Here is a 26300-nt window from a genome sequence, read left to right as displayed (position 1 = left end):
AGTTGGAGGCGTGGCATGGCCACGCAGTCGTGGTGAACAGGGAGTACAGGAGAGGGTCAGAACGCACCCTTGTGGGCCCAGTGTTGAGGGTCAGCGGGTGGAGATGTTGTTACCTACCCTCACCACTTGGGCGGCCCGTCAGGAAGTCCAGGACCCAGTTGCACAGGGCGGGGTCGAGACCCAGGGTCTCGAGCTTGATGACGAGTTTGGAGGTCATTGTGTTAAATGCTGAGCTGTAATCGATGAACAGCATTCTCACATGGGTATCCTCTTGTCCAGATGGGTTAGGGCAGTGTGCAGGTGGTTGCGATTGCGTCGTCTGTGGACCTATTGGGTCGGTAAGCAAATTGGAGTGGGTCTGAGGTGTCCGGTAGGGTGGAGGTGATATGGTCCTTGACTAGTCTCTCAAAGCACTTCATGATGACGGAAGTGAGTGCTACGGGGCGATAGTCGTTTAGCTCAGTTACCTTAGCTTTCTTGGGAACAGGAACAATGGTGGCCCTCTTGAAGCATGTGAACAGCAGACTGGGATAAGGATTGATTGAATATGTCCGTAAACACACCAGCCAGCTGGTCTGCGCATGCTCTGAGGACGCGGCTGGGAATGCCGTCTGGGCTGCAGCCTTGCGAGGGTTAACACGTTTAAATGTTTTACTCACCTCGGCTGCAGTGAAGGAGACCCGCAGGTTTTGGTAGGGGCCGTGTCAGTGCACTGTATTGTCCTCAAAGCGGGCAAAAAAGTGTTTAGCCTGTCTGGGAGCAAGACATCCTGGTCCTCGACGGGGCTGGTTTTCTTTTTGTAATCCGTGATTGACTGTAGACCCTGCCACATCCACTTACTCTTTGTCTGAGCTGTTGAATTTCGACTCGATTTTGTCTCTGTACTGAGACTTAGCCTGTTTGATTGCCTTGCGGAGAGAATAGCTACACTGTTGTATTCGGTCATGCTTCCGTCACCTTGCCCTGGTTAAAAGCAGTGGTTCGCGCTTCAGTTTCACGCGAATGCTGCCGTCAATCCACGGTTTCTGGTTTGGGAATGTTTTTATCGTTGCTGGGGTACGACATCGTCAATGCACTTCCTAATGAACTCGCTCACCGAATCAGCATATTCGTCAATATTGTTGTGGACGCGATGCGAACATATTCCAATCCGCGTGATCGAAGCAGTCTTGAAGCGTGGATTCAGATTGGTCGGACCAGCGTTGAACAGACCTGAGCGCGGGAGCTGTTGTTTGAGTTTCTGTTTGTAGGCAGGAATCAACAAAATGGAGTCGTGGTCAGCTTTTCCGAAAGGGGGCGGGAGGGGCCTTGTAAGCGTCGCGGAAATTAGTGTAGCAATGGTCCAGTGTTTTTCCAGCCCTGGTAGCACAATCGATATGCTGATAGAATTTAGGGAGTTTTGTTTAGATTAGCCTTGTTAAAATCCCCAGCTACGATGAATGCAGCCTCAGGGTGTGTGTTTCCAGTTTACAAAGAGTCAGATAAAGTTCGTTCAGGGCCATCCATGTGTCTGCTTGGGGGGGAATGTATACGGCTGTGATTATGATTGACGAGAATTCCCTTGGTAGATAAGCGGTCGACATTTGATTGTGAGGAGTTCTAGATCAGGTGAACAGAACGACTTGAGTTCTTGTGTGTTATTTATGATGGTCACACCACTCTCGTTAATCATAAGGCATACCCCCCCGCCCTCTTCTTACCGGAAAGATGTTTGTTTCTGTCGCGCGATGCATGGAGAAACCAGCTGGCTGCACCGACTCCGTTAGCGTCCCTTGAGTTAGCCATGTTTCCGTGAAGCAGAGCACGTTGCAATCCCTGATGTCTCTCTGGAATGCTACCCGTGCTCGGATTTCATCAACCTTATTGTCAAGAGACTGGACATTGGCGAGTAGTATGCTAGGGAGTGGAGCGCGATGTGCCCGTCTCCGAAGCCTGACCACGAGACCGCCACGTTTTCCCCTTTTTCGGCGTCGCACAGGGTCGTCGGCTGGGATCAGATCCATTGTATTGTGTGGAAGGCAAAACACTGGATCCGTTTCGGGAAAGTCATATTCCTGGTAGGAACGATGGTGAGTTGACGTTAATCGTATATTCAGTAGTTCCTCCCGACTGTATGTAATGAAACCTAAGATTACCCGGGGTACCGATGTAAGAAATAACACGTAAAAAAACAAAATACTGCATATTTTCCAAGGAACGCGAAGCGAGGCTGCCATCTCTATCGGCGCCGGACTCACACAGCTCCACGGAGTGCTTACTGCTAATCGACAAACAGACAAGAAAACGATAATTAACATTAAGAGCTTAAGCGCTTTAGCGTACATAAACGCAAACAGGTTTGGCTACACAAATAGCACAAACAGCTCTCAACAGAATCAGCTTCCCAAAGAGAGCTTAGTGTGAACGGTTAAAAAGCAACTTCTCATTTTGAAAACTGCCTATGTAGCATCGATATGAGGCAGAAACCTTTATTCTAGTGTTAAAATTAACAAAATGTTTTAAATAGGATACTTTTGGTCATAATGGTATGTCATGGAATGAAGGGTACCGTAACAGTTTTCTTTGGGTTGGGTTTATTTCAATCCTCCCCACATACCCACAGCATCAAAGTAATCATCAATTCGGTGCGCAGCTGCACGCAACCCGATCGTAATGCCCATGGTCAATTTATTTTGACATTCGATATCCCTATGGGGCTAGTTAGCCAATTACACAATGTACATGAGACAATGTTTGAAAATGTCAACAGCTCCAAATTTCAATGAATTAAAAACCTCAAACAAACTATAAATTGTAGAAATTCATATACGAATACTGAAAGCATTGAGACAACTAAAAGATGCGCAGCATGAAAATAATTTACATTGTGTAATTTATTGACAGTCCCTAACTAGCCCCAGAGACAGGCTATCCAATGTCATGTCAAACCAATTTTACCAAGGTCGCACACCGGTTAATTGGCGAAAGTTAGGTAGCACTACTAGCTAGCCTCGGGGCATTTCCATCTAAAAGGACCCATGAGCACCAACGTGTTTATAGGAAGATGTAAAAATGGGTGTCAAATGAAAGCTAAGTCTGTATTTTTTTTAAATTAAGGCATATATATACATTTTTCAACTAATTTCCATCCTAAAAATGTGGAATAAGCAAAGGCTTTGATTTCTGACCAAACAGATAGAAAAGGGCTCTTACACAACATCTAGCAGAAAAAAATCTTAAAGGGTATTAGAAATACATCAACACACAATCATGTTGAAGTAAAAACCCCTGCCAACTAACATTAACAGTTATGATTTGCCTTGTGTACATTTAAGAAACACTGCCTTGTAATTCCATTACATAAAATCCACAAATCTTGAAGATATTTTCAAATTTCTCTCCCTTATGAAGAGGGAGGATAATGAAAGTTAATAGAAGTAACAAGTAAAGGTAGACCTACCAATTAGTTAAATGTTTTTACTGATATCAAGATTGTTTAGTCCAGACGTGGTTTGTCGTCCTCTCGTTTACTTTTTGTATTTTCAGTCTTTTTTGTATATATTTCAATTTATTTTTCAATCTCTTTTCCATATTTAAATTAAATATACCTTCCGGTAACCATACTCACTCAATATGACACGGATCCTAAAAAATTATTTAGACCTAGCCAGAACCTCCATCAGAAGCTAACCATCAGAGGCTAACCAGCTAATTAGCTACTAGCTATTTAGTCATTGTTAGGCACTGCTAGCGGCCTTTACCTTCTGCACAGGCACCAGACATTTTTTTAGCATGGATAATACCTGCCAGCCTCGGACTGTTTTTCTCCACTACAATGTCGGATTCCTGCCGTAAACCCTGGACCATTACTCCTGATCATCACAGCTAGCTAGCTGCCACCGAGTGACCCAGCCCCGAAGCTAGCCCTGAGCCAGGCCCACCTCCCGGCCTACTCTGTGATCACCCGGCTACTCAGCCGATGCCTCCCGGACTCTACCCCCAACATGGCTAGAATCCACTACTCGACCGGATACTTGCCGTAAACTCTGGACCTTTGCATCGGATCATTGCTGCTAGCTAACTGCTACCGAGTGGCTATCGTGGCTAACGCCCCTGCCTCGAAGCTAGCACCAGTTAGCCACGAGTAAGGCACATCTCCCGGCTAGCAAACAAAATAACTACAACTACAATACCTCTTTCGCCATCTAGCCAGAACCCTTTGTCGACACGGCGCCCCGCCGTACCACCACGACTGGTCCGCAGACGTAATTTAATCTGCTCTGCCCTCAACCGGCCTTTGTCGGACGTCGGAGCAGACGCTTCTACTTACCCCGACCTGCAAACTTTAAACGCCGTGTCTCCCGCGTGCTAGCGTAGTAATGACTACCCCGCGGCTTCCCTGTTCCATCTATAGCTGTACACTGGACCCTAAGATCACTTGGCTACTGATAAAATAATGTATATGTTGAAAGATAATGATAAAATAATTCCACTCTGAAACCTTATAACTGTATGAAATTGATTACAATCATAAAATTATAATCTGATGATGTGTGTAGTTTTAGTCAGAATTAGGTTAAACAATGTATCTGTATAGTGGAAAAACACAGACTGTCTGAGCAAGGTGTAGCTTAGGATTTGAACTTGTATGAGTGTGCCGAAGAAAAAAACGAGAACGGTTAAACTGTGTTTGGACCGACCTAACTAGGCCTCTGAGGAACCTAGGATAGCATAGGGAGTTCTTCTCAAGGTTTCCCTAATCTCGGGTGAATGGAACTGTCGGCTGGGCAGTGATACACAGTGCTGAGAACTATAGAGAAGGATAAAACTCACCTACTGTTTGTGTGGAAGTATGTGCGTAGGATACCTACTGTTTGTGTGGAAGTATGTGCGCAGCTATAAAATGGATGTCTTTGTATAATGGCCATTAGAGCGTTCTCGTGAATAAACTGTACTATCTTTTTGCATAAGCTGAGTCTTTGACTAATTATTATTAAACCCATGGTCTTACAAACCTGGTCGGTCAAACCTGGATTGGTCAAAGCTATTGATTGATAGTTATTATCATTGGGATTGAAAATTCTCTTGACAGCTACATAGCTGATGCCTGCTGGACTGTTCATTAATCACGGTACCCCACTTTGTTTATTTTTTGTTTATCTGTCGGCCCTATCTCCGAACTCAGGCCCTGTGTGTAGTTAACCGACCCTCTCTGCCCATTCATCGCCATTTTAACTGTTGTTGTTGTCTTAACTGATTAGCTGTTGTTGTCTTACCCGTTGTTGTCTTAGCTAGCTCTCCCAATCAACACCTGTGATTGCTTTATGCCTCGCCTTATGACTCTCTCAAATGTTAATATACCTTGTATACTGTTGTTTAGGATCGTTATCATTGTTTTAGTTTACTGCAGAGCCTTAGTCCACTCTACATGCCTCAGATAGATCCTTTGTCCCACCTTCCACACATGCGGTGACATCTCCCAGTATAACCAGCATGTCCAGAGATGCACCTCTCTTATCATCACTCAGTGCCTGGGCTAGGGCCACTGTACCTGCACCCCACCATACCCGTCTGCACATTATGCCCTGAATTTGTTCTACCACGCCCAGAAATCTGCTCCTTTTATTCTCTGTCCCCAATGCACTAGACGACCAGTTTTGATAGCCTTTAGCCGTACCCTTATTCCTACTCCTCCTCTGTTCCGCGGGTGATGTAGAGGTTAATCCAGGCCCTCCGTGTCCCGAGGCACTCTCATTTGTTGACTTCTGTAATCGAAAAAGCCTTGGATTCCTGCATGTAACATCAGAAGCCTCCTCCCTAAGTTTGTTTACTCACTGCTTTAGCACACTCCGCCAACCCTGATGTCCTTGCCGTGTCTGAATCCTGGCTTAGGAAGGCACCAAAAATTCTGAGATTTCCATCCCAACTACAACATTTTCCATCAAGATAGAACTGCCAAAGGGAAATAAGTCTCTCACAGTTGCCACCCGCTATAGACCCCCCCCCCCCCCCTCAGCTCCAGCTGTGCCCTGGACACCATATGTGAATTGATTGCCCCTCATCTATCTTCAGAGTTCATTCTGTTAGGGGACCTAAACTGGGATATGCTTAACACCCCAGCAGTCCTACAATCTAAGCTAGATGCCCTCAATCTCACACAAATGATCAAGGAGCCCACCAGGTACAACCCTAAATCTGTAAACATGGGCACCCTCATAGATATTATCCTGACCAACTTGCCCTCCAAATACACCTCTGCTGTTTTCAATTAGGATCTCAGCGATCACTGTATCATTGCCTGCGTCAACTATGGGTCTGCGGTCAAACGACCACCCCTCCACACTATCAAACGCTCCCTAAAACACTTTTGCGAGCAGGCCTTTCTAATCGACTTGGCCCGGGTATCCTGGAAGGATATTGGCCTCATCCTGTTAGTCGAGGATGCCTGGTCAATCTATAAAAGTAATTTACTCACCATCTTAAATAAGCATGCCCCTGTCAAAAAATGTAGAACGAAAAACAGATATAGCCCTTGGTTCACTCCAGACCTGACTGCCCTTGACCAACACAAAAACATCCTGTGGCAGACTGCAATAGCATCGAATAGACCCCGCGATATGCAACTGTTCAGGGAAGTCAGGAACCAATACCCGCAGTCAGTCAGGAAAGCAAAGGCTAGCTTTTTCAAACAGAAATTTGCAATTCAATAAGCATTTCTCTACGGCTGGCAATGGTTTCCTCCTGGCTATCCCAACCCTGGCCAACAGCTCCGCACTCCCCGTAGCTACTTTCCCAAGCCTCCCCAGCTTCTCCTTCAGCCAAATCCAGAAAGCAGATGTTCTGGACCCTCTCTTTCTAAAATGATCCGCCGCCATTGTTGCAACCCCTATTACTAGACTGTTCAACCTCTCTTTCGTATCGTCCGAGATCCCTAAAGATTGGAAAGCTGCCGCGTTCATCCCCCTCTTCAAAGGGGGAGACACTCTAGACCCAAACTGTTATATACCTATATCCATCCTGCCCTGCCTTTCTAAAGTCTTTGAAAGCCAAGTTAATAAACAGATCACTGACCATTTCTAATCCCACCGTACCTTCTCCGCTATGCAATCCGGTTTCCGAGCAGGTCACGGGTGCACCTCAGCCACGCTCAAGGTACTAAACGATATCATAATCGCCATCGATAAAAGACAATACTGTGCAGCCGTCTTCATCGACCTGGCCAAGGCTTTCGACTCTGTCAATCACCGTATTCTTATCGGCAGACTCAATAGCCTTGGTTTTTCAAATGACTTCCTCACCTGGTTCACCAACTACTTCGCAAACAGAGTTCAGTGTTTCAAATCGGAGGGCCTGTTGTCTGGACCTCTGTCAGTCTCTATGGGGGTACCACAGGGTTAAATTCTCGGGCCGACTCTTTTCTCTGTAAATATCAATGATGTCGCTCTGGCTGTGGGTGATTCCCTGATCGACCTCTACGCAGACGACACCATTCTGTATACATCTGGCCCTTCTTTGGACACTGTGTTAACTAGCCTCCAAACGAGCTGCAATGCCATACAACACTCCTTCTGTGGCCTCCAACTGCTCTTAAACACTAGTAAAACCAAATGCATGCTTTTCAACCGTTCGCTGCCCACATCCGCCCGCGTGACTAGCATCACTACGCTGGACGGTTCTGACCTATAATATGTGGACACCTACAAATACCTAGGTGTCTGGCTAGACTGTAAACTCTCATTCCAGATTCATATTAAACATTTCCAATCCAAAGTCAAATCTAGAATCGGCTTTCTATTTCAAAACAAAGCCTCCACTCACGCTGCCAAACTGACTATCCTACCAATCCTCGACCTTGGCAATGTCATCTACAAAATAGGTTCAGCCTGGAAAATTCCAGAAAATGATGTCATGGCTTTAGAAGCTTCTGATAGGCTAATTGACATCATTTGACTCAATTGGAGGGAAAATCGGCCAAGAACCACATGTCTGGTTCATCCTTGGGAGCAATTTCCAAACGCCTGAAGGTGCCACGTTCATCTGTACAAACAATAGTACGCAACTATAAACACCATAGGACCACACAGCCGTCATACCGCTCAGGAAGGAGACGCGTTCTGTCTCCTAGAGATGAACGTACTTTGGTGCGAAAAGTTCAAATCAATCCCAGAGCAACAGCAAAGGACCTTGTGAAGATGCTGGAGGAAACAGGTACAAAAGTATCTGTCACGCTCGTTTAGAGATTGATTGGATCAAGGGGCAGCGTTGTAGGCGTACATCTTACTTTATTAAAAATTAACACCGAAAAAACCAACAAATACAAACGAAACGTTAAGTTCTAGGCTGCTCATAGGCACACACACAAAAACAAGATCCCACAAACTAAAGGTGGAAAAAAGGCTGCCTAAGTATGATCCCCAATCAGAGACAACGTTAGACAGCTGCCTCTGATTGGGCAACCATACCGGCCAACAAAGCAATAGAAAAACTAGAATGCCACCCCAAATCACACCCCGACCTAACCAAATAGAGAAATAAAAAGGCTCTAAGGTCAGGGCGTGACAGTATCTATATCCATAGTAAAACGAGTCCTATATCGACATAACCTGAAAGGCCACTCAGCAAGGAAGAAGCCGCTGCTCCAAAACCACCATAAAAAAGACAGACTACGGTTTGCAACTGCAACATGGGACAAAGATCGTACTTTTTGGAGAAATGTCCTCTGGTCTGATGAAACAAAAATAGAACTGTCTGGCCATAATCACCATCATTTTGTTTGGAGGAAAAAGGGGGAGGCCTGCAAGCCGAAGCAGCATCATGTTGTGGGATGCTTTGCTGCAGGAGGGACTGGTGCACTTCACAAAAAAGATGCCATGATGAGGAGAATTATGTGGATATATTGAAGCAACATCTCAAGACATCAGTCAGGAAGTTAAAGATTGGTCACAAATGGATCTTCCAAATGGACAATGACCCCAAGCATACTTCCAAAGTTTTGGCAAAAGGGCTTAAGGACAACAAAGTCAAGGTATTGGAGTGGCCATCACAAAGCCTGACCTCAATCCTATAGAAATGTTGTGGGCAGAACTGAAAAAGCATGTGCAAGCAAGGAGGCCAACAAACCTGACTCAGTTACACCAGCTCTGTCAGAGGAATGGGACAAAATTCACCCAATTTATTGTGGGAAACTTGTGGAAGGCTACCCGAAAAATTTGACCCAAGTTAAACAATTTAAAGGCAATGCTACAAATACTAATTGAGTGTATGTAAACTTCTGATTCACTGGGAATGTGATGAAAGAAATAAAAGCTGAAATAAATCATTCTCTCTACTATTATTCTGACATTTCACATTCTTAAAATAAAGTGGTGATCCTAACTGACCTAAACTGGGAATTTGTACTAGGATTAAATGTCAGGAATTGTGAAAAACTGAGTTTAAATGTATTTGGCTAAGGTGTATGTAAACTTCTGACTTAAACTGTATATATATATATATAATATTATATATATATATATATATATATATATATATATATAAATAATAAGGATTTTTACCTCTCACCAGTCTCGCCATTGCCAAAATTACATTTTGGCAAGCATTTATTATACTAGCAAACAATTATTGTGAATCATCCTATATTGTCCCTAACATCTGTTGCTACCTCACAACAGTTGTGGGATTTACACACACCCACACCCTCAACCCCTTTCCCCCCCACAACAATCATAGACTCAGATTCTCAACAGTTGCATCATCCCAGAGCCCACTCAAGAAAGGTCTTGATTTATGAATGCATATACAGTTGCAGCTGTATGAGAAGGCCTGCAAAACTGCGCAAAGAAATGGGCAGAAATCGGGAGATTTGATTAACCATTGTCATGTCCTAGATGATGGAGGTCAGATATACCCCCTTCCCCTGAAACACCCACAACATGGTCCCCTGCAGTGACCATATTCCCAAGCATCTCCGTGCGGACTGGTCTTGATAAATCATTGATAAATCATCTATTTTCACACGCACGACATGGGGAATCTTTAGCAAAATAGCCCAGTACTGTACTCCAGACCGTCATGTTGTACAGCACCATATTTTCCGTTCCAGTCTAACAGAAACCCAGAGGGTTTTTCATTTTTCTTAGAATAGAAACACCATAAATATTAATCAAATTAATCCCAAACTCTAAAAGTAATTGGAAAGGTAGATACAAATGATTTGTGACATTGTGGTTACAATAAAGAACGTAAACAAGATGTAAACAAGATGCTGCGCTTTTATTTACAGTACTGATGGACAGCTGGTGGCATTTTGAAAACAGGTTTTCAAACACTTGTAGCCCGGCTACTGTACAGCAGGTGTGAACATCCCTGTTACATTTCTAACTCAAAACAGCAGTACAGTATTTATTCATCAACATCTTTATGCTTCAGTTAATAAAATAACTAGAAACAGTTATCATTCAAAATGAGCTGTTTATCTAAAAAAAAATGTCATTGCAACCAAAGGGAACAGACGAAATGGACATTGTTTTCATCAAGCCAGCTTCTTTCTATGGTGCTACCCGTTCCAGGGTTAGGACCACCACAAGAGGACTTGAACATGAGCCGGAGCTGAGAGGATCAGCAAAACCAAAAGGTATTTTGGTTTCAGTACATTTTCTTAAAAATCCTTTTTTTTTTATATAGCCTATCAATGTTTAGGCATACTGTGTAATAAAATCGATAATTCAATAAAGGTTAAATAAAACATTTTAACAAATTGTCACGCCCTGGCCTTAGTTATTTTTGTTTTCTGTAATATTTTGGTTAGGTCAGGGTGTGACAGGGGGGATGTTTGTGTATAGTTGTCTCGTCTGGGGTGGTTGTATGGTATAGGGGGTTTGGGAGAAGTGTCTATGTGTAGTGTTTAGTGTCAGCACTATTTGTTTGAATAGCTTCACGGTCGTCTGTTTGTTTGTTTTGTTTTTTTGTTTCGTCTTCATAATAAAGAAGATGTCTTTCTATCACGCTGCGCCTTGGTCCACTCTGCCTCATTAGCGCCGATCGTGACAGAATTACCCACCAAACTCGGACCAAGCAGCTGTTAAGCAGCAGCAGGAGCAGCGCATACAGGATTCTTTGGACTTGGAGGAGATACTGGAAGGTAAGGGACCTTGGGCACAACCGGGAGAATTCGCCTCCCTCGTGAAGAGCTGGAGGCAGCTAAAGCCGAGAGGAGGCGATATGAGGAGGCAGCACGGAAGCAAGGCTGGAAGCCCGCCGAGTAAAACCCAAAAATTTCTTGGGGAGGCTACAAGGGAGTGTGGGCGAAGTCAGGTAGGGACCTGCGCCAACTCCCTATCTTACCGTGGAGTGCGAGAGTATGGGCAGACACCGTGTTATGCGGAACGAGCGCATCGGTGTCTCCTGTACGTGTGCATAGCCCGGTGCGGGTTATCTCCACTCTCCCGCACTGGCAGGGCTAGATTGAGTATTGAGCCAGTGCCATGAAGCCGGCTCAACGCGTCTGGTCTCCAGTGGGTCTCCCCTCGGGCCGGCGATACATGGCACCAGCCTTACGCATGGTGTCCCCGGGTTCGCCTACACAGCCCAGTGCGGGTTATTCCACCTCCCCGCACTGGTCGGGCGACGGGGAGCATACAACCAGGTAAGGTGGGCAGGCTCAGTGCTCAAGGGAGCCAGTACGCCTGCATGTCCGGTATATCCGGCGCCACCTCCCGCCCCAGCCCAGTACCACCAGTGCCAACACCACGCACCAGGCTTCCAGTGTGTCTCCAGAGCCCTGTTCCTCCTCCACGCACTCGCCGTATGGTGCGTGTCTCCAGCCCGGTACCTCCAGTTCCGGTACCACGGCACCAGGCCTACTGTGCGCCTCAGCCGCCAGAGTCTGCCGTCTGCCCAGTGCCGCCTGCACTGTCCGTCTGCCCCAGAGCCGCCTGCGCTATCCGTCCTCTACCCAGAGCCGTCAGAGACGCTGCCCGGTCGGTCAGGTCGCTGCTCCCGTGATCGCCGTCAGAGTGCCGCCGTCTGTCCCGAGCCGTCAAGTGTGTCGCGCAAGCGCGTCAGGCCCACAGTCCTGTCACGGGAGCGGTCACGAGCCGGCCCTTCTGTCCGAGCCGTACAGAGCTGCCCGGTCTGTCCCGAGCCGCTAGAGCGATCCGCCAGTCAGGAAGCAGCCAGAGCCGTCCGCCAGACAGGAGCAGCCAGAGCCTTCCGCCAGACAGGATCAGCCAGAGGCCCGTCCCGCAGGACAGGATACAAGGCGCAGGAGCCGTCAGCCAGCCAATGACCAGCCAGAGCCCGCATCCAGCCAGGATCTGCCAGAGGCGCCAATCAAGTCTGCAGAGCCAACGGTCTGCCAGAGCCGCCCAGCCAGCCAGCGATCTGCCAGCAGCTGCCAGCCAGCCAGATCTGCCAGGCCGAATCGCAGCATCTGCCAGGCCGCCAGATCTGCCAGAGGCAATCGCCGGCATCTGCCCAGAAGCCGCCCATGCAGCCAGGATCTGCCCAGAGCCGCCAATGCACCAGGATCCTGCCAGAGCCGCCAACCGATTAAAGGAACAATCATGCCAGAGCCACCAAAAGCGCGCGTATTAACTATGGTGGAGTGGGAGGTCACGTCCCGCACCCAAAGCCGCCGCACGTAAGGAAGCGCCACCCGGACCCTCCCTGTCTGGTGCTCAGCGTTTTGCGGCCGGAGTCCGCACCGTTTGGGCGGGGGGGGTGTACTGTCTCGCCTGGCCTTCAGTTATTTTGTTGTTCTGTAACTATTTGGTTTAGGTCAGGGCTGCTGACAGGGGGGATGTTTTGTGCTTAGACTCTGTCTCGCATCCTGGGGTGGTTGTATGTGTATAGGGGGTTTTGGGCGAGTGTATGGGTTTGTGTTGAGTGTAGGTGTCTAGGTAAGTCTATGGTTGCCTGAATGGTTCTCAATCAGAGACAGCTGTCATTCATTGTCTCTGATTGGGAGCCATATTTAAGGCAGCCATAGACAGTAGGCTTTTGGTGGGTAATTGTCTATGTGTAGTGTTTAGTGTCAGCACTATTTGTTTGAATAGCTTCACGGTCGTCTGTTTGTTGTTTTTTTGTTTCGTCTTCATAATAAAGAAGATGTCTTTCTATCACGCTGCGCCTTGGTCCACTCTGCCTCATTACGACGATCGTGACACAAATGGTGTACTACAAACATGCAAACAACCATCCGTGGAGATCAGTGGACAAAGGGCTGGACAACGGGCCACGTCGAAAAACGCATGGTTGCCAAGAAAGCGGTTAGTTTTGCTAGATTCTTCAAATGTGTACGCAGCATTTGTGTGTTGGAGTCACTTTTAATTCTTAATTGATCTACCGTTTCTATCATAGGCCACTGTAATCGATGGGGGCTCAGCGCGGTACCATTCTGCTCATCTGATGAAGGTGCACATGGATCAGATTCAAACTTTGAAGACAGATCGAGTCATTGAAGGCAGACCATCAGAAAGAGAAACATTATTGGAGGGCAGAGATACGGGCGTCAGCTGATGCATTGGTCCAGAGCCAGGCGGCATTGGCGGAGAGTCAGGTGGAGAATGACGCGTTGAAGAGGGCGAGGAACGAGATGGAGTCACAATCCATCCCAGGCACACCTGTGAGCTCTGGAACTCCACCTCCGACAGGCAGAGTCAACATACTTGGCGGGTTCGTCAGGTCGTCGGTACACCCTGACATTTCCATTCCTCTCCTGACAACAGAAATTGACCAACTGCTCACCAGGCACAGCAAGGGCCGCCCGGGCCGTTATGCTGTTCTGCTATTCCATGGATGTGTAACCGAAGAGAGATACCACAAGTGGGCACAGAATACCAATTGGGATGGATCCCGAGGCAAATGTGGCTTACCAGTGAACCTCCGGGTGTTCATCATTAATACTGTGTCTCAGAAGTGTCTGTCCATGACTGATGCAACCACAAAAAGCATTGAAGACAGAGTTAATGAGTACTTGAGGTCACCGAGAAAGACTGAACATGGCCTGCTCTCCCTTATGTGAGGAATTAGGCACTTTCCCATGTTTACTACAGTATGTACTGTAGGCTATGTTTACTTGTCAGACTGCATAGTAGCTTAATAAACAAATGCAGGTGGCTTCTGTCTTCAAAATGTGTTGAATGCTTTATTATCCAAATGTAAAAGCATATACTGTACAGTACTGTATTTCTTCATCAGCATCTTTATGCTTTCCTTAATAAAATAATGATAAAAATACTCTTTCAAACACACACAGTCACGTTGTACAGCACCATTATGGCTATTAGCAGGGCTATATTTTGGCCTTTATGGGCGGCGCACAATTGGCCCAGAGTTTCTCTCCCTCTAAAAACATAAATGTTTTGGCCTTTACAAATATTATTTTGGCATTTATTCAGATTACAATCACTCTCTTTCATTTTTTAAAATTCAAAATAACCTCAAATATCGTTATATATTATCAAGTTGATGACACAGTCATATAGCCGGCACCTACATAAAGCTGAGTGACTCACTTATTCATGGCTTTGGATCAAAATAAATAAGTACCAACATTCTTTCTGTCTTTAATAAATGCATGTTTTTATTATCCTGACCTGGACACCATGTACAGTATAATAGCCCATTATAATAGCTCATTCAAAGGTGAAATCCATTAACACCATGATAATGTAATTCATTGCCCTTGACAATCAACCGTTCTCTGTTGTGGATGATGTTGGCTTTCGCCGACTGGTCGAGCGCTATTTTTCAGCTGTTGCCCTACTGGAGTTACACAGTATTGTTGAAATGCACATCCATGAGCTACTTGCTACTGCTATTAACTTCACAACAGACATTTGGACCAGCGATGTCAGCCCCATGAGCATGCTGAGTCTGACAGCACAGTGGGTCGACGAGGATTTCATACTGAGGAAAGCCGTATTGCATGTTCAAGAATGTGCTGGTTCTCATACCGCTGCTGCCATTTCAATGGCATTAGAGACCATGTTTGAGACTTGGAAACATGAACACACTCCTAGCTCCATTCGAACAACTGACTCGAGAAATAAGTTAATCAACTGCGTCTGCAGCAGACGTGATACCCTCTGTCATGGCAATGAAACGCCTGGTCAACATAACTGCCGACACAGACCGTGGGGTTAAAACTTGCAAAAGTACTCTACTACAGTCGTGGCCAAAAGTTTTGAGAATGACACAAATATAAATGTTCAAAAAGTCTGCTTCCTCAGTTTGTATAATGGCAATTTGCATACACTCCAGAATGTTATGAAGAATGATCAGATGAATTGCAATTAATTGCAGTCCCTCTTTGCCATGCAAATTAACTGAATCCCCCAAAAACATTTCCACTGCATTTCAGCCCTGCCACAAAAGGACCAGCTGACATCATGTCAGTGATTCTCTCATTAACACAGGTGTGAGTGTTAACGAGGACAAGGCTAGAGATCACTCTGTCATGCTGATTGAGTTTGAATAACAGACTGGAAGCTTCAAAAGGAGGGTGGTGTTTGGAATCATTGTTCTTTCTCTGTCAAACAGGGTTACTTGCAAGGAAACACGTGCCGTCATCATTGCTTTGCACAAAAAGGGCTTCAAAGGCAAGGATATTGCTGCCAGTAAGATTGCACCTAAATCAACCATTTATCGGATCATCAAGAACTTCAAGGAGAGCAGTTCAATTGTTGTGAAGAAGGCTTCAGGGCGCCCAAGAAAGTCCAGCAAGCACCAGGACCGTCTCCTAAAGTTGATTCAGCTGCGGGACCGGGGCACCACCAGTACAGAGCTTGCTCAGGAATGGCAGCAGGCAGGTGTGAGTGCATCTGCACGCACAGTGAGGCGAAGACTTTTGGAGGATGGCCTGGTGTCAAGAACTTCTCTCAAGGAAAAACATCAGGGACAGACTGATATTCTGCAAAAGGTACAGGGGTAAATTCATTTTCTCTGATGAATCCCCTTTCCGTTTGTTTGGGCCATCCGGAAAAAAAGCTTGTCCGGAGAAGACAAGGTGAGCGCTACCATCAGTCCTGTGTCATGCCAACAGTAAAAGCATCCTGAGACCATTCATGTGTGGGGTTGCTTCTCAGCCAAGGGAGTGGGCTCACTCACAATTTTGCCTAAGAACACAGCCATGAATAAAGAATGGTACCAACACATCCTCCGAGAGCAACTTCTCCCAACCATCCAGGAACAGTTTGGTGACAAATAATGACTTTTCCAGCATGATGGAGCACCTTGCCATAAGGCAAAAGTGATAACTAAGTGGCTCGGGGAACAAGACATCAATATTTTGGGTCCATGGCCAGGAAACTCTCCAGACCTTAATCCCATTGAGAACTTATGGTCAATCCTCAAGAGGCGGGTGGACAAACAAAAACCCACAAATTCTGACAAACTCCAAGCATTGATTATGCAAGAATGGGCTGCCATCAGTCAGGATGTGGCCCAGAAGTTATTTGACAGCATGCCAGAGCAGATTGCAGTGGTCTTGAAAAGAAGGGTCAACACTGCAAATATAGACTCTTTGCATCAACTTCATGTAATTGTCAATAAAAGCCTTTGACACTTATGAAATGCTTGTAATTATACTTCAGTATTCCATAGTAACATCTGACAAAAATATCTAAAAGACACTGAAGCAGCAAACTTTGTGGAAATTAATATTTGTGTCATTCTCAAAACTTTTGGCCACGACTGTAGAGGCTGTAAACAAGCGATTCGGTGGCATTCTCTCTGAGCCTCTTTACTGTGTCGCCACCATGCTCGATGCTAGGTACAAGGACCGCTACTTAGATGCAGACAAGAAACAGGGTTTACGTGAAATGTTACAGACACATCTGGACAAGATGGAAACGGACACAGTGACAGTGCGCACAGAGGAAGAGAGGCCACGGACAGACAGAGCTGAAATTTCACTGCTTGACATGCATGATGAATTCCTGGTTGAGACTGAACAAATGAACAACGAAACAGCACAGCAAGTAAGTGAAAGAAATAGGTTTTGATTATGTTTTACTGGTAAACATACGTAAATGGGGACATATGTAAATGTCAACAAAATAACTTTTTGGTCTCTGTGTGTGTTTCAACTATTTCACTGAACTAGAATGCTTAAAAGGCCGCTAAAATTATAAATATCGGTATAGTTTTTTTTGGCAAGGAAAATATTGGATATCGGTATCGGACAAAAATGTAATATCGGTGTATCCATAACTGACACCTACAGTATAGCTGAAACACACACAATCCTACAGTATGGCTAAGAAACACACACCGTCCTGAAATACGGCTGAAACACACTGACACCTACAGTATAGCTGAAACACACACAGTCCTGAAGTAAGGCTGAAACACACTGACACCTACAATATAGCTGAAAAACACACAGTCCTACAGTACGGCTGAAATACACACACACACACACACACACAGAGAAATACAGAGACACACACACACACAGTCCTACAGTATGGCTAACAAACACAACACCATCCTGAAGTAAGGCTGAAACACACTGACACCTGTCAGAGACTTCCGTCACCCAAGTCATAGACCGTTTCCTCTGCTACAGCACGGCACGCGGAACCGGAGCGCCAAGTCTAGGACCAAAAGGCTTCTTAACAGCTTCTACCCCAAAGCCATAAGACTGCTGAACAACTAATAAAATGGCCACCGGACTATTACATTSMCCCCCCCCCCCCCCCAYTTGYTTTGTACACTGTTGCTACTCGCTGTTTATTATCTATGCATAGTCACTCCTACCTACAGGTAGAAATTACCTCGACTAACCTGTTCCCCCGCACATTGACTTGGTACCTGTACCCCCTGTATATACTGTAGCCTCGTTATTGTTATTTTATTGTGTTACTTTTGACTGTTTTTTACTTTAGTTTATCTGGAAAATATTTTCTTAACCAACAGTACAGTTCAAGAAGAGTTAAGGGCTTGTAAGTAAGCATTTCACGGTAAGGTCTACACTTGTTGTATTTGGCGCATGTGACAAATAAAGTTTGATTTGAGTATAGCTGAAACACACACAGTCCTACAGTACGGCTGATTTTGGCAATGAAGCCCTTTATCTACTTCCCCAGAGTCAGATGAAACTTGTGGATACCATTTGTATGTCTCTGTGTGAGGTTTAAAGGTAGTTGCTAACTAGCGTTAGCACAATTTCTAACTAGCATTAGCACATAGACTGGAAGTCTACGGTAACTGCTTGTCATTGCGCTAACGATAGTTAGCATTGGCTCACGTAACTACCTCTAACTTCCTTTAAACTGGATGCAGAGAGACAAAAATGGTATCCGAGTTCATCCGACTATGGCAATAGATACAGTAAAGGGCGTCATTGCCAAAATCCCAAAGTATCCCTTTAACCACTCTATGAAATGATCATAAACGGCCAAATTCTGAAATTACAAAACGAGCAAAATGATATGCAAAATCTATCTGAGAACCATTGCATATGATTGTTAAGAGGATCTCAAAAACATGGATCTCACTTGGGGTTTTAATAGCACACAGAGAGGAGGCCAATTTCACTTCCAGCTTGTCTTGTTTCAGTTGATCGGCTTAGAGAGAAGGGGTGTTATAGTAGCATGTAAATTATTCCAAAGATAAACTACAAAAGTTGGGAGCGTGAAATCCCAGTCTTGTTGAATCGTTGAGAAATGGGAAGCGGTCTAAAATCCACTTAATGATGGATTAATCAGAGTAAGTAACACAAACAACCCAGCCCAACTTCCTGCAGGAATACATCAAAGTTCACTCCCCATTCTGCTACATCTGTCGAAACTTGCCATCTTTTCATGGCAGTCCCTAGAGAAAGATGGGCAAAGACAGACAGAGGGGGAAAGCCATTTGAATTGCACATGCTCGGCGTGCGCTGCCTGCATGATGCCACTAGCGCTACTGATAAGCACCTCACTACACACCCTGCAGTAAAATTAGGTTAGCCTTGTTGTTTTCAACAATGTCTCCACTCTCCAACTCACTTACAATGAGAGAGACAGCTCAGTACTCCCTTTGATATTTTAGCAATGAACATGGTCTAAGAGAGAGGAGAACTATGTTTGAAAGCTTTTCATGTGTCACCACATTTCATGCATGCGTGACCTCCTGTGCCTCAAAGCCATTTCCTCTGACTGGTCGTGATGACAACATTTGTTCAGCTGGTTGCCCATTTATTTCTCAGTGCAACGGCAAACCTTAAGAATGCCACCTTATTAGAACTGTTTTCACCTTCAACCCACAGTGAGAGGACTAGGAATATTTTCTATACCCATGAAAAATGCAGTGTTAGTGTTAAGGTCAGGGAAAAACCAACAAGGTAGGCCCTATTTCATGAAAATCTATTGATTTTGTGAGAACGTCATATCGATCATGGTTGGTAGCACACACAAACACACACTCGCACGCAAAAGTAAAAATACAGAATGAATCATGCTGCTGATCAAGAAGATGAGCATGAATTACACTTGGTTCTATACTAGGATGATGGAAAGAGCTTTATGGTAAAACACTGACTGTATCACCAGGGGTTAGAACATATCCAGCTGCTCCTCTGATTAAACTATCTTCCTCTTTCGCCCCTGACTCATATCACAGACAAATGCTTTACTCTGTTCTTAAATCAAATCTAATTCTGTGCATCAGGGTTGAAGTCAATGTGATTTTCAAATCAATAAATTAAGTAGGTGAAGTAAATCAATTGCTGAATTGACAAATTCTCATAGAAAATAATTGGCCATTCTCAATTCATGAACTGAATTTCAATTCACTGCCTGAATTGAACATTTAATTGACCCCTACCCTGCTGAGCATCATACTGTACATAAACATGCATTATACAGTAAGCTACAGTTGAAGTCAGAAGTTTACATACACTTAGGTTGGAATCATTAAAACTTGTTTTTCAACCACTCCACAAATGTCTTGTTAACAAACTATAGTTTTGGCAAGTCGGTTAGGACATCTACTTTGTGCATGACACAAGTAATTTTTCCAACAATTGTTTACCAGCCTAATTGTTACCGAATAGCCAAACTGAGATTTAGTGAATGCTAAAATCTGACATTGATTGATTTATCAATACGAGTCCCCCATGCTTGTCCCAAAGCAGTGCGATAGTGCTGTCCCAATCAAAACGGTGCTGAAATTATCATCTAGGTGACCACACATGACTATTGCTTTAAATTAGTATAACGGTAGAATATGACTTTGGGAGTTTCCTTTCAATCGAGTACAGCTTTAACTGAATTAACAAAGACGCAACACAATATGGAATTTTATTAAATAGTTTGAGGAATGGCGTCGTGTCCGAGGGAAGATCGTCTAGCCCTATGCGGGTCTACTGGCATCGAAACCCCCCAGCTGGGGTAAAGGAGTTCCAATGACAGACCTTAAGGTTATTATAGCTAGTGGTGGCTGTGGAGGTGGATGGTTGTCAAAAACTGTTGCTGAAAAACAGCAAGTGAGAAAACAAATATAAATACATCCCAAGATTTACAAATGATAGCCCCACTGAGCGCAAACAAGATGGGAAGGCGTATCGCTGCAGAATACTGTGGTAGCCATGCTGGTTAAGTGTGCCTTGAATTCTAAATAAATCACTGAGTGTCACCAGCAAAGCACCCCCACACCTCCTCCTCCATGCTTCACGGTGGGAACCACACATGCGGAGATCATCCGTTCACCTACTCTGCGTCTCACAAAGACACGGTGGTTGGTACTAAAAATCTCAACTTTGGACTCATCAGACCAAATGACAGATTTACGCTTGTTTCTTGGCTCAAGCACGTCTCTTCTTATTATTAGTGTCCTTTAGTAGTGTTTTCTTTGCAGCAATTCGACCATGAAGGCCTGATTCACGCAGTCGCCTCTGAACAGTTGATGTTGAGATGTGTCTGTTACTTGAAGTCTTTGAAGCAATTTTCCGGATTGACTGACCTTCGTGCCTAAAGGTAATGGATTGTCGTTTCTCTTTGCTTATTTGAGGTGGTCTTGCCATAATATGGACTTGGTCCTTAACCAAATAGGGCTATATTCTGTATACCACCCCTACCTTGTCACAACACAACTGATATGCTCAAACAGTATATAGAAAATAGTAAAAATAAAGAAAAACCCTGGAATGAGGAGATGTGTCCAAACTTTTGACTGGTACTGTACATTATAAGCAAGAATTTGATACATGCATGCCTTCACTTGCATTAGCCTACTTTATTACAATATTACATTATTTTGCCATTCAGTTGATCATAGCACAACTGTCTTATACTATCATACTCCAACATCTCAGATGTTTATGTTTTTGTTGAGTCCTCTCTGAGTCTTTGCAAACAAACAATAGCACCAAAATATATTTAAGGTGAGTTTTCCTCTCTGCACTTTTTCTAGGCCTAATGGCTGTTTCCTTGTCTCCTCACTTCGCTGCATAGTTTTCCACGCCATTTTAAATCAATATACTGCTCTGTTTTCTAGAAATCAGGCTTTTTTATCAGACTCATTTAATTTCTGTGATGTCGGACCAGGGCTCGGGCTTCAGCACACCGGGCTTGGGTCGGACCAGTCTCATATTTTCAGGCCCAATGAGAACTCTAATGGGGAGTTGAAGGGAATCAAGGGACTGTGATTCCAGTTGAGTTGTGCTTCCTTTTGCTGTGTCAATTATTGTTCTCTCATCTTGCTGATATCCCTAGCCCTTCTTGGTCAAATCTCCTCTCCACTTCTGATTGCAACAAATCCACCACTTCAAAGAACTGAGTTCTCCTGCATTGTGTGCCACCACTTCAGTCTCCATTGTCTGGCGATAGCGGGCTGGGGTTCTGCTCACTCTGTGGGGCGCGTTGTCTGTGGGCATCTTGAGGCCGATTTGGATAGCACATGCCATCACCTTGGTCATAAATGGCTGTCATTGTTATAATTTTAATTTTTTCATTGTTCAATTTGATTGATGTTACATGTCATATTAGTACATTAGTATGTATGTATTGCATGTGTTTTATCCTTGTGTTCTCTATGTGTGTCATTCATTTAATTAAAATAAATGTAATACAAACCTTGGCTGTCATCTCCTCCACGACACGGTCATCTCTCAGTACCCTTTTTATTGCAACAGTACAAAATTCTTACACCTCATCTGCAAGGGGTGCTAGCATTTTGCAATTTCACCACAGCAAACCTACTTCCCGTGGCTATGGGCTTGGGTGATATACGTTTTATACCGTATACCTGGGGTATTTCGAAATACCGACGGTATAATTTTCAATACCGTTTAAAAAATATATATTACTTGTTTTGGGGGGAGGAGGGTTGGGGGCACCCACGCCTCGCGGGAGTTGTGTGCTACGCCACAGCTTATAACTAACTATAAGTTAAGTCTAACTATAAGAAATCTAAGATGAGTCAAATAAATTATATCCAGCTCAGGCCTCCAGCTATGCATTTGGTTAGCTAACTTGCTAGCTAAGTGGCTAGATGTCAAGATCAAGCTTATTGGTTACAACCAAGACATTCAATCCCCAAGATCCCTGTTGCCTTAATTGTTTTGTGCGTAAAAAAATAATAAGTACAGCGCCCGTGTGCACTTTCCGTAATACCGTATACCCCAGTATGGTGCAGAAACTGGATGACGGTATGAACATCTAGATACTGCACAACCCTAATGTTAATACCTTATGATCATAGCACAACTGTCTTATCCTATCATACTCCAAAATCTCAGATGTTTATGTTTTTGTTGAGTCTTTGGTTGAGTCCTCTCTGAGTCTTTGCAAACAAACTATAGCACCAAAATATATTTAAACCTGGAATCCTTAATGGTGAAACTGCCACATCCGTTTGGGATATAAACAACAAAGAAGTTACTGCAAAAAACACAGTTTGTTTTCCCTCGGACATCATTGCTCACGCAATAGAACAGCAGAATATGTACTGCACTTTTTTTTTTGCCACACTTCTCACCTCCATTTAACCCACAAAAAAAAAACAATAACAAAGTTGCTGGGGCTGTACTTTTTTACTGATTAGTTCCCCTCTGTTTATTTCGCACTCAAACATCCATATGGACAACCTCACACTATGTGGACGTGGACAACCACATACACACCGAGCAACCCCCCTTCCTATACAACTGTAGGATTTTCAAATCCAAACAAGGAGAGTTCTCAATCCCCGGGGGGAAAAAACAGAACCAATCAAAACTCAAGCCAATTTCTGTGTGAATAGTGCACCAACAAACTGACTCTTCACTGTGTACCACGTGAGTCCTGTTAGCCAGGCTATGCATCCATAGATCCATCTATGAATTTGAAAGTGGTTACATTTCCTCATCTCTCAGTTTTTTACTTAACTAAGTGGCAGGGTCAGGCTGATTGGGCTTTTGACACAGATCTGCTTGAACCACAGCAAGGCAATGATCTGCTCATACGTAGGTAGGAGCCGGAACAGCTCATAGGAGCAGGAACCATATCCTGTTTCTGTAGCGTGAGGCAGTTTGATGTACAAGTACACCCCCTGGACAAGATGCTAGTCTATCGTAGGACCTTACCCCGGCCAATCAATCTGCTGAGTGCCAAGCAGAGACGCATTGGGACCCATTTTTTACAGTCTTTGGTATGACTAGGCCAGGGATCGAACTCCCAATCTTCCAATCTCAGGCAGGACAATAACCACAAGGAAGTGAGTTGGTTGCCCACACAATAGGCTAATCTACAAAACGGTGGTGTTACAGATACATTCTTGTAAAATCTACTCCATTCACTTATGCCATTCAACAATTACATTAATGCTCATGAGGCTGTTAGTAACAACAGTACAGTGTGGACAATTGGTAAGATAATCTGTAACCACTATGGTGAATAATGAATAGCAGACCTGGGTTCAAATCTTATTTGATTGAATGCCCACAAGAGCAGAAATTTAAAAAATGTCAGCTGAAAGACGCTTCCCATAGCTTAGCCTACCCGTGATGTTGCACAAGAATCTAAGTCAATAAGTCATTGTTTTTAGTCAAAGTATGATATATTTGTGGTTGAAGTGGGAAATCTGTAGTGGAAACTACTGATATTTTCCATGCCAATGCCGTTTCTTTTGAGGGCTGGGTTTTATTTGAATGTTACCACCCACCAGCATGGCATTGTTTATTAATCAGAAACACCAGCAAAGTTATTCCTCTTCACAAGTCGCAACTGAGCTAAGCAATATAATAGATCATCTTTAGCTGATCCAAACAGCTTTCACCGTAGCATACACTTGGCTGCCTGAGCCATGGAGCAAATTAAAACTTTAAATTAAAACACTTTTTTACCAACACATTTTTACAATCCATTGGATAGCGTCAAGGACTATGCTTAATGTGTCCAGGAAACCTCCCCCTCAAAGTATTTAAAGATTTCAAATAGTATTTTGAACCCAGGTTTGCTGAATAACATTCTTATTTAACAAATATTATTTAGTCAGGTTCATGGATCTTGATCATATTGATACCTATGGGTCATACATGCTTATGACAAGTCTTACAATGCATAACCACATCATAATGCATTATTCCTGGCTTTAGGTATTGCTRATCTGTTACCTGAACTTTTATTGGCAGAATAATAATGCAATAGGAGACCTAATTTACAGTTAGCCGCTGTGCTGCTCTAATAGCCTGGCGACAACTACAGTAATTCGTCGCACATGCATGCATCACGTTTTGAGCTATTGGGCGGAGTAATCAATGAATACAATGTAGCTATTCAAACGTAACCGCACAGTTACAATTTTTAAAAGTAATTTTCATAGAATGTAAGCTAACTTGCACACCATAAACTGCGCACTCAGCAGCCAGCAAAACACTGGGGCGTATTCATTACAGAAACCGTTTATCGTAAGAACCAAACGGAAGCAAACAGAGCCAAAACCAGAGTTTATATTGGACAAATTAATTGAGGTCCCTCCCCGTTTCGTTCCGTTGACTCCCGTTTAAGAAACGTTTTGCAACAGAATCGGTGTAAAGAATATGCCCCTGGTCAGGAAGTTTAGAATGTACTCAATATACAGTAGCTAGCTTCCACAGCTTATGTTCTCAGCTGTCGTAGTAAAAACATGCGTTTGTGCAATTCACAATGAACGAATGACACAATTCAACACCAGCAGTCGTTAACGAATGTGTAGCTTCTCCAATTAGGAGTTTCTAAGTTCCTAACCTGATGCAAATATGTGCAATGTCCAGTCATTTGCTGACTAGCTACATGGCTAGCTAGCGTTAGCTCTTCCAAGATGTGCAACACGGTGTCCCCATAACAAGACATGGAGCCACCGTGCTTGCTCTACTCTCTGCTCCCTGCTCTACTCCCAGCCACTTGCCACATAAAGCAATAGTAAAATGTGCATAACCCCAAATAGAACGGTAAGTCAAACTTACCGAACGACAGAAAAATGAAATAAAAACCAACTGTGTGTCCGATATCTTGGTTGTCAGGGATCATCGTGCAAGACGGAGAGATGCTGAAGTGTGTGGAAGTAAGCCGTTTACAGCCTCCGGTGTGGCTTTGGCAGTGTTTGGAATGGAATGCTTTACTTTACCCACAATTTTTCGGACTAAAGGGGACGGGATTGTTGTCATCTGCCCAGCATCTGGTGTGGCTCAGGCTCGCGCTCTTGTGGCCAAATGCTGCACTGTTCATAGTCGTGCGGACTACAATAACACAAGCACTTCGTCTTTTTTGTTGGACACAATTGTATCTATTAAAACTTTCAAAACTAAATGAAATGTAAAATGCTATCTTTATTTATATTAATATTTGACTAGATGATAGCCTGCACAAATAGCTTTGCAACATAGGCTACGCATGCATGCTTCATTAGGCCTGTTTTATTATAACATTTTATACAATAGATTTCGACAGCTAGAGTCATCATGTCTACAATAACGGAGATTCAATCAATCTCTATTTATGTCTGTAGCCCACACTAAGCCCAACACGGTCTAGCCAACAACACAACCCCAACAAAGTCTAGTCCCCAACATGGGCTAACCCACACCAGCCCACCAAGGCCAACAGAGGCTAGTCCCCACCAAGCCCAACATGGGCTAGCCCACACCAATCCCACACCAGCCCAACAAGGCCCAGCCCCTACCAAGGCCAACAGAGGCTAGTCCACACCAAGCCCAGCTAGAGGCTGGCTCATTTTAATATTTGGGGGCGTGGTTTACACACAGTTATTTTTGTGCAACCATTTTGTGTGATCCCCACATATTTTATTTTATTTTACACTGCCAATGATGAAGTCTTTAAAAATACTTAAATAAGTGTATGTACCATATGAGAAAC

At 44.2% G+C, this 26300-nt stretch overlaps 1 protein-coding gene across 2 annotated transcripts in view; it reads right to left on the bottom strand.

Annotated features, from left to right (window-relative positions):
* The window catches only part of b3glcta (beta 3-glucosyltransferase a), a 147301-nt gene extending 121677 nt beyond the window's left edge, over window positions 1-25624 (bottom strand). Inside the window, exon 1 of one of the 2 annotated variants that reach the window (XM_024135322.2) lies at window positions 25391-25624. In XM_024135322.2, the coding sequence (XP_023991090.1) occupies window positions 25391-25454 (64 nt within the window). In that variant the 5' untranslated portion in view covers window positions 25455-25624. The remainder of the gene's footprint in view (window positions 1-25390) is intronic. The other variant, XM_024135321.2, reaches the window with a different exon arrangement.
* Between the last annotated feature and the right edge of the window lie 676 nt (window positions 25625-26300).

The sequence above is a fragment of the Salvelinus sp. IW2-2015 genome, unplaced genomic scaffold, assembly GCF_002910315.2.
Source record: "Salvelinus sp. IW2-2015 unplaced genomic scaffold, ASM291031v2 Un_scaffold285, whole genome shotgun sequence".
In the NCBI taxonomy this organism is placed as follows: domain Eukaryota; kingdom Metazoa; phylum Chordata; class Actinopteri; order Salmoniformes; family Salmonidae; genus Salvelinus; species Salvelinus sp. IW2-2015.
The sequence above is the reverse complement of the archived record's forward strand: the minus strand, read 5'-3'. Positions and strand labels throughout refer to the sequence as shown.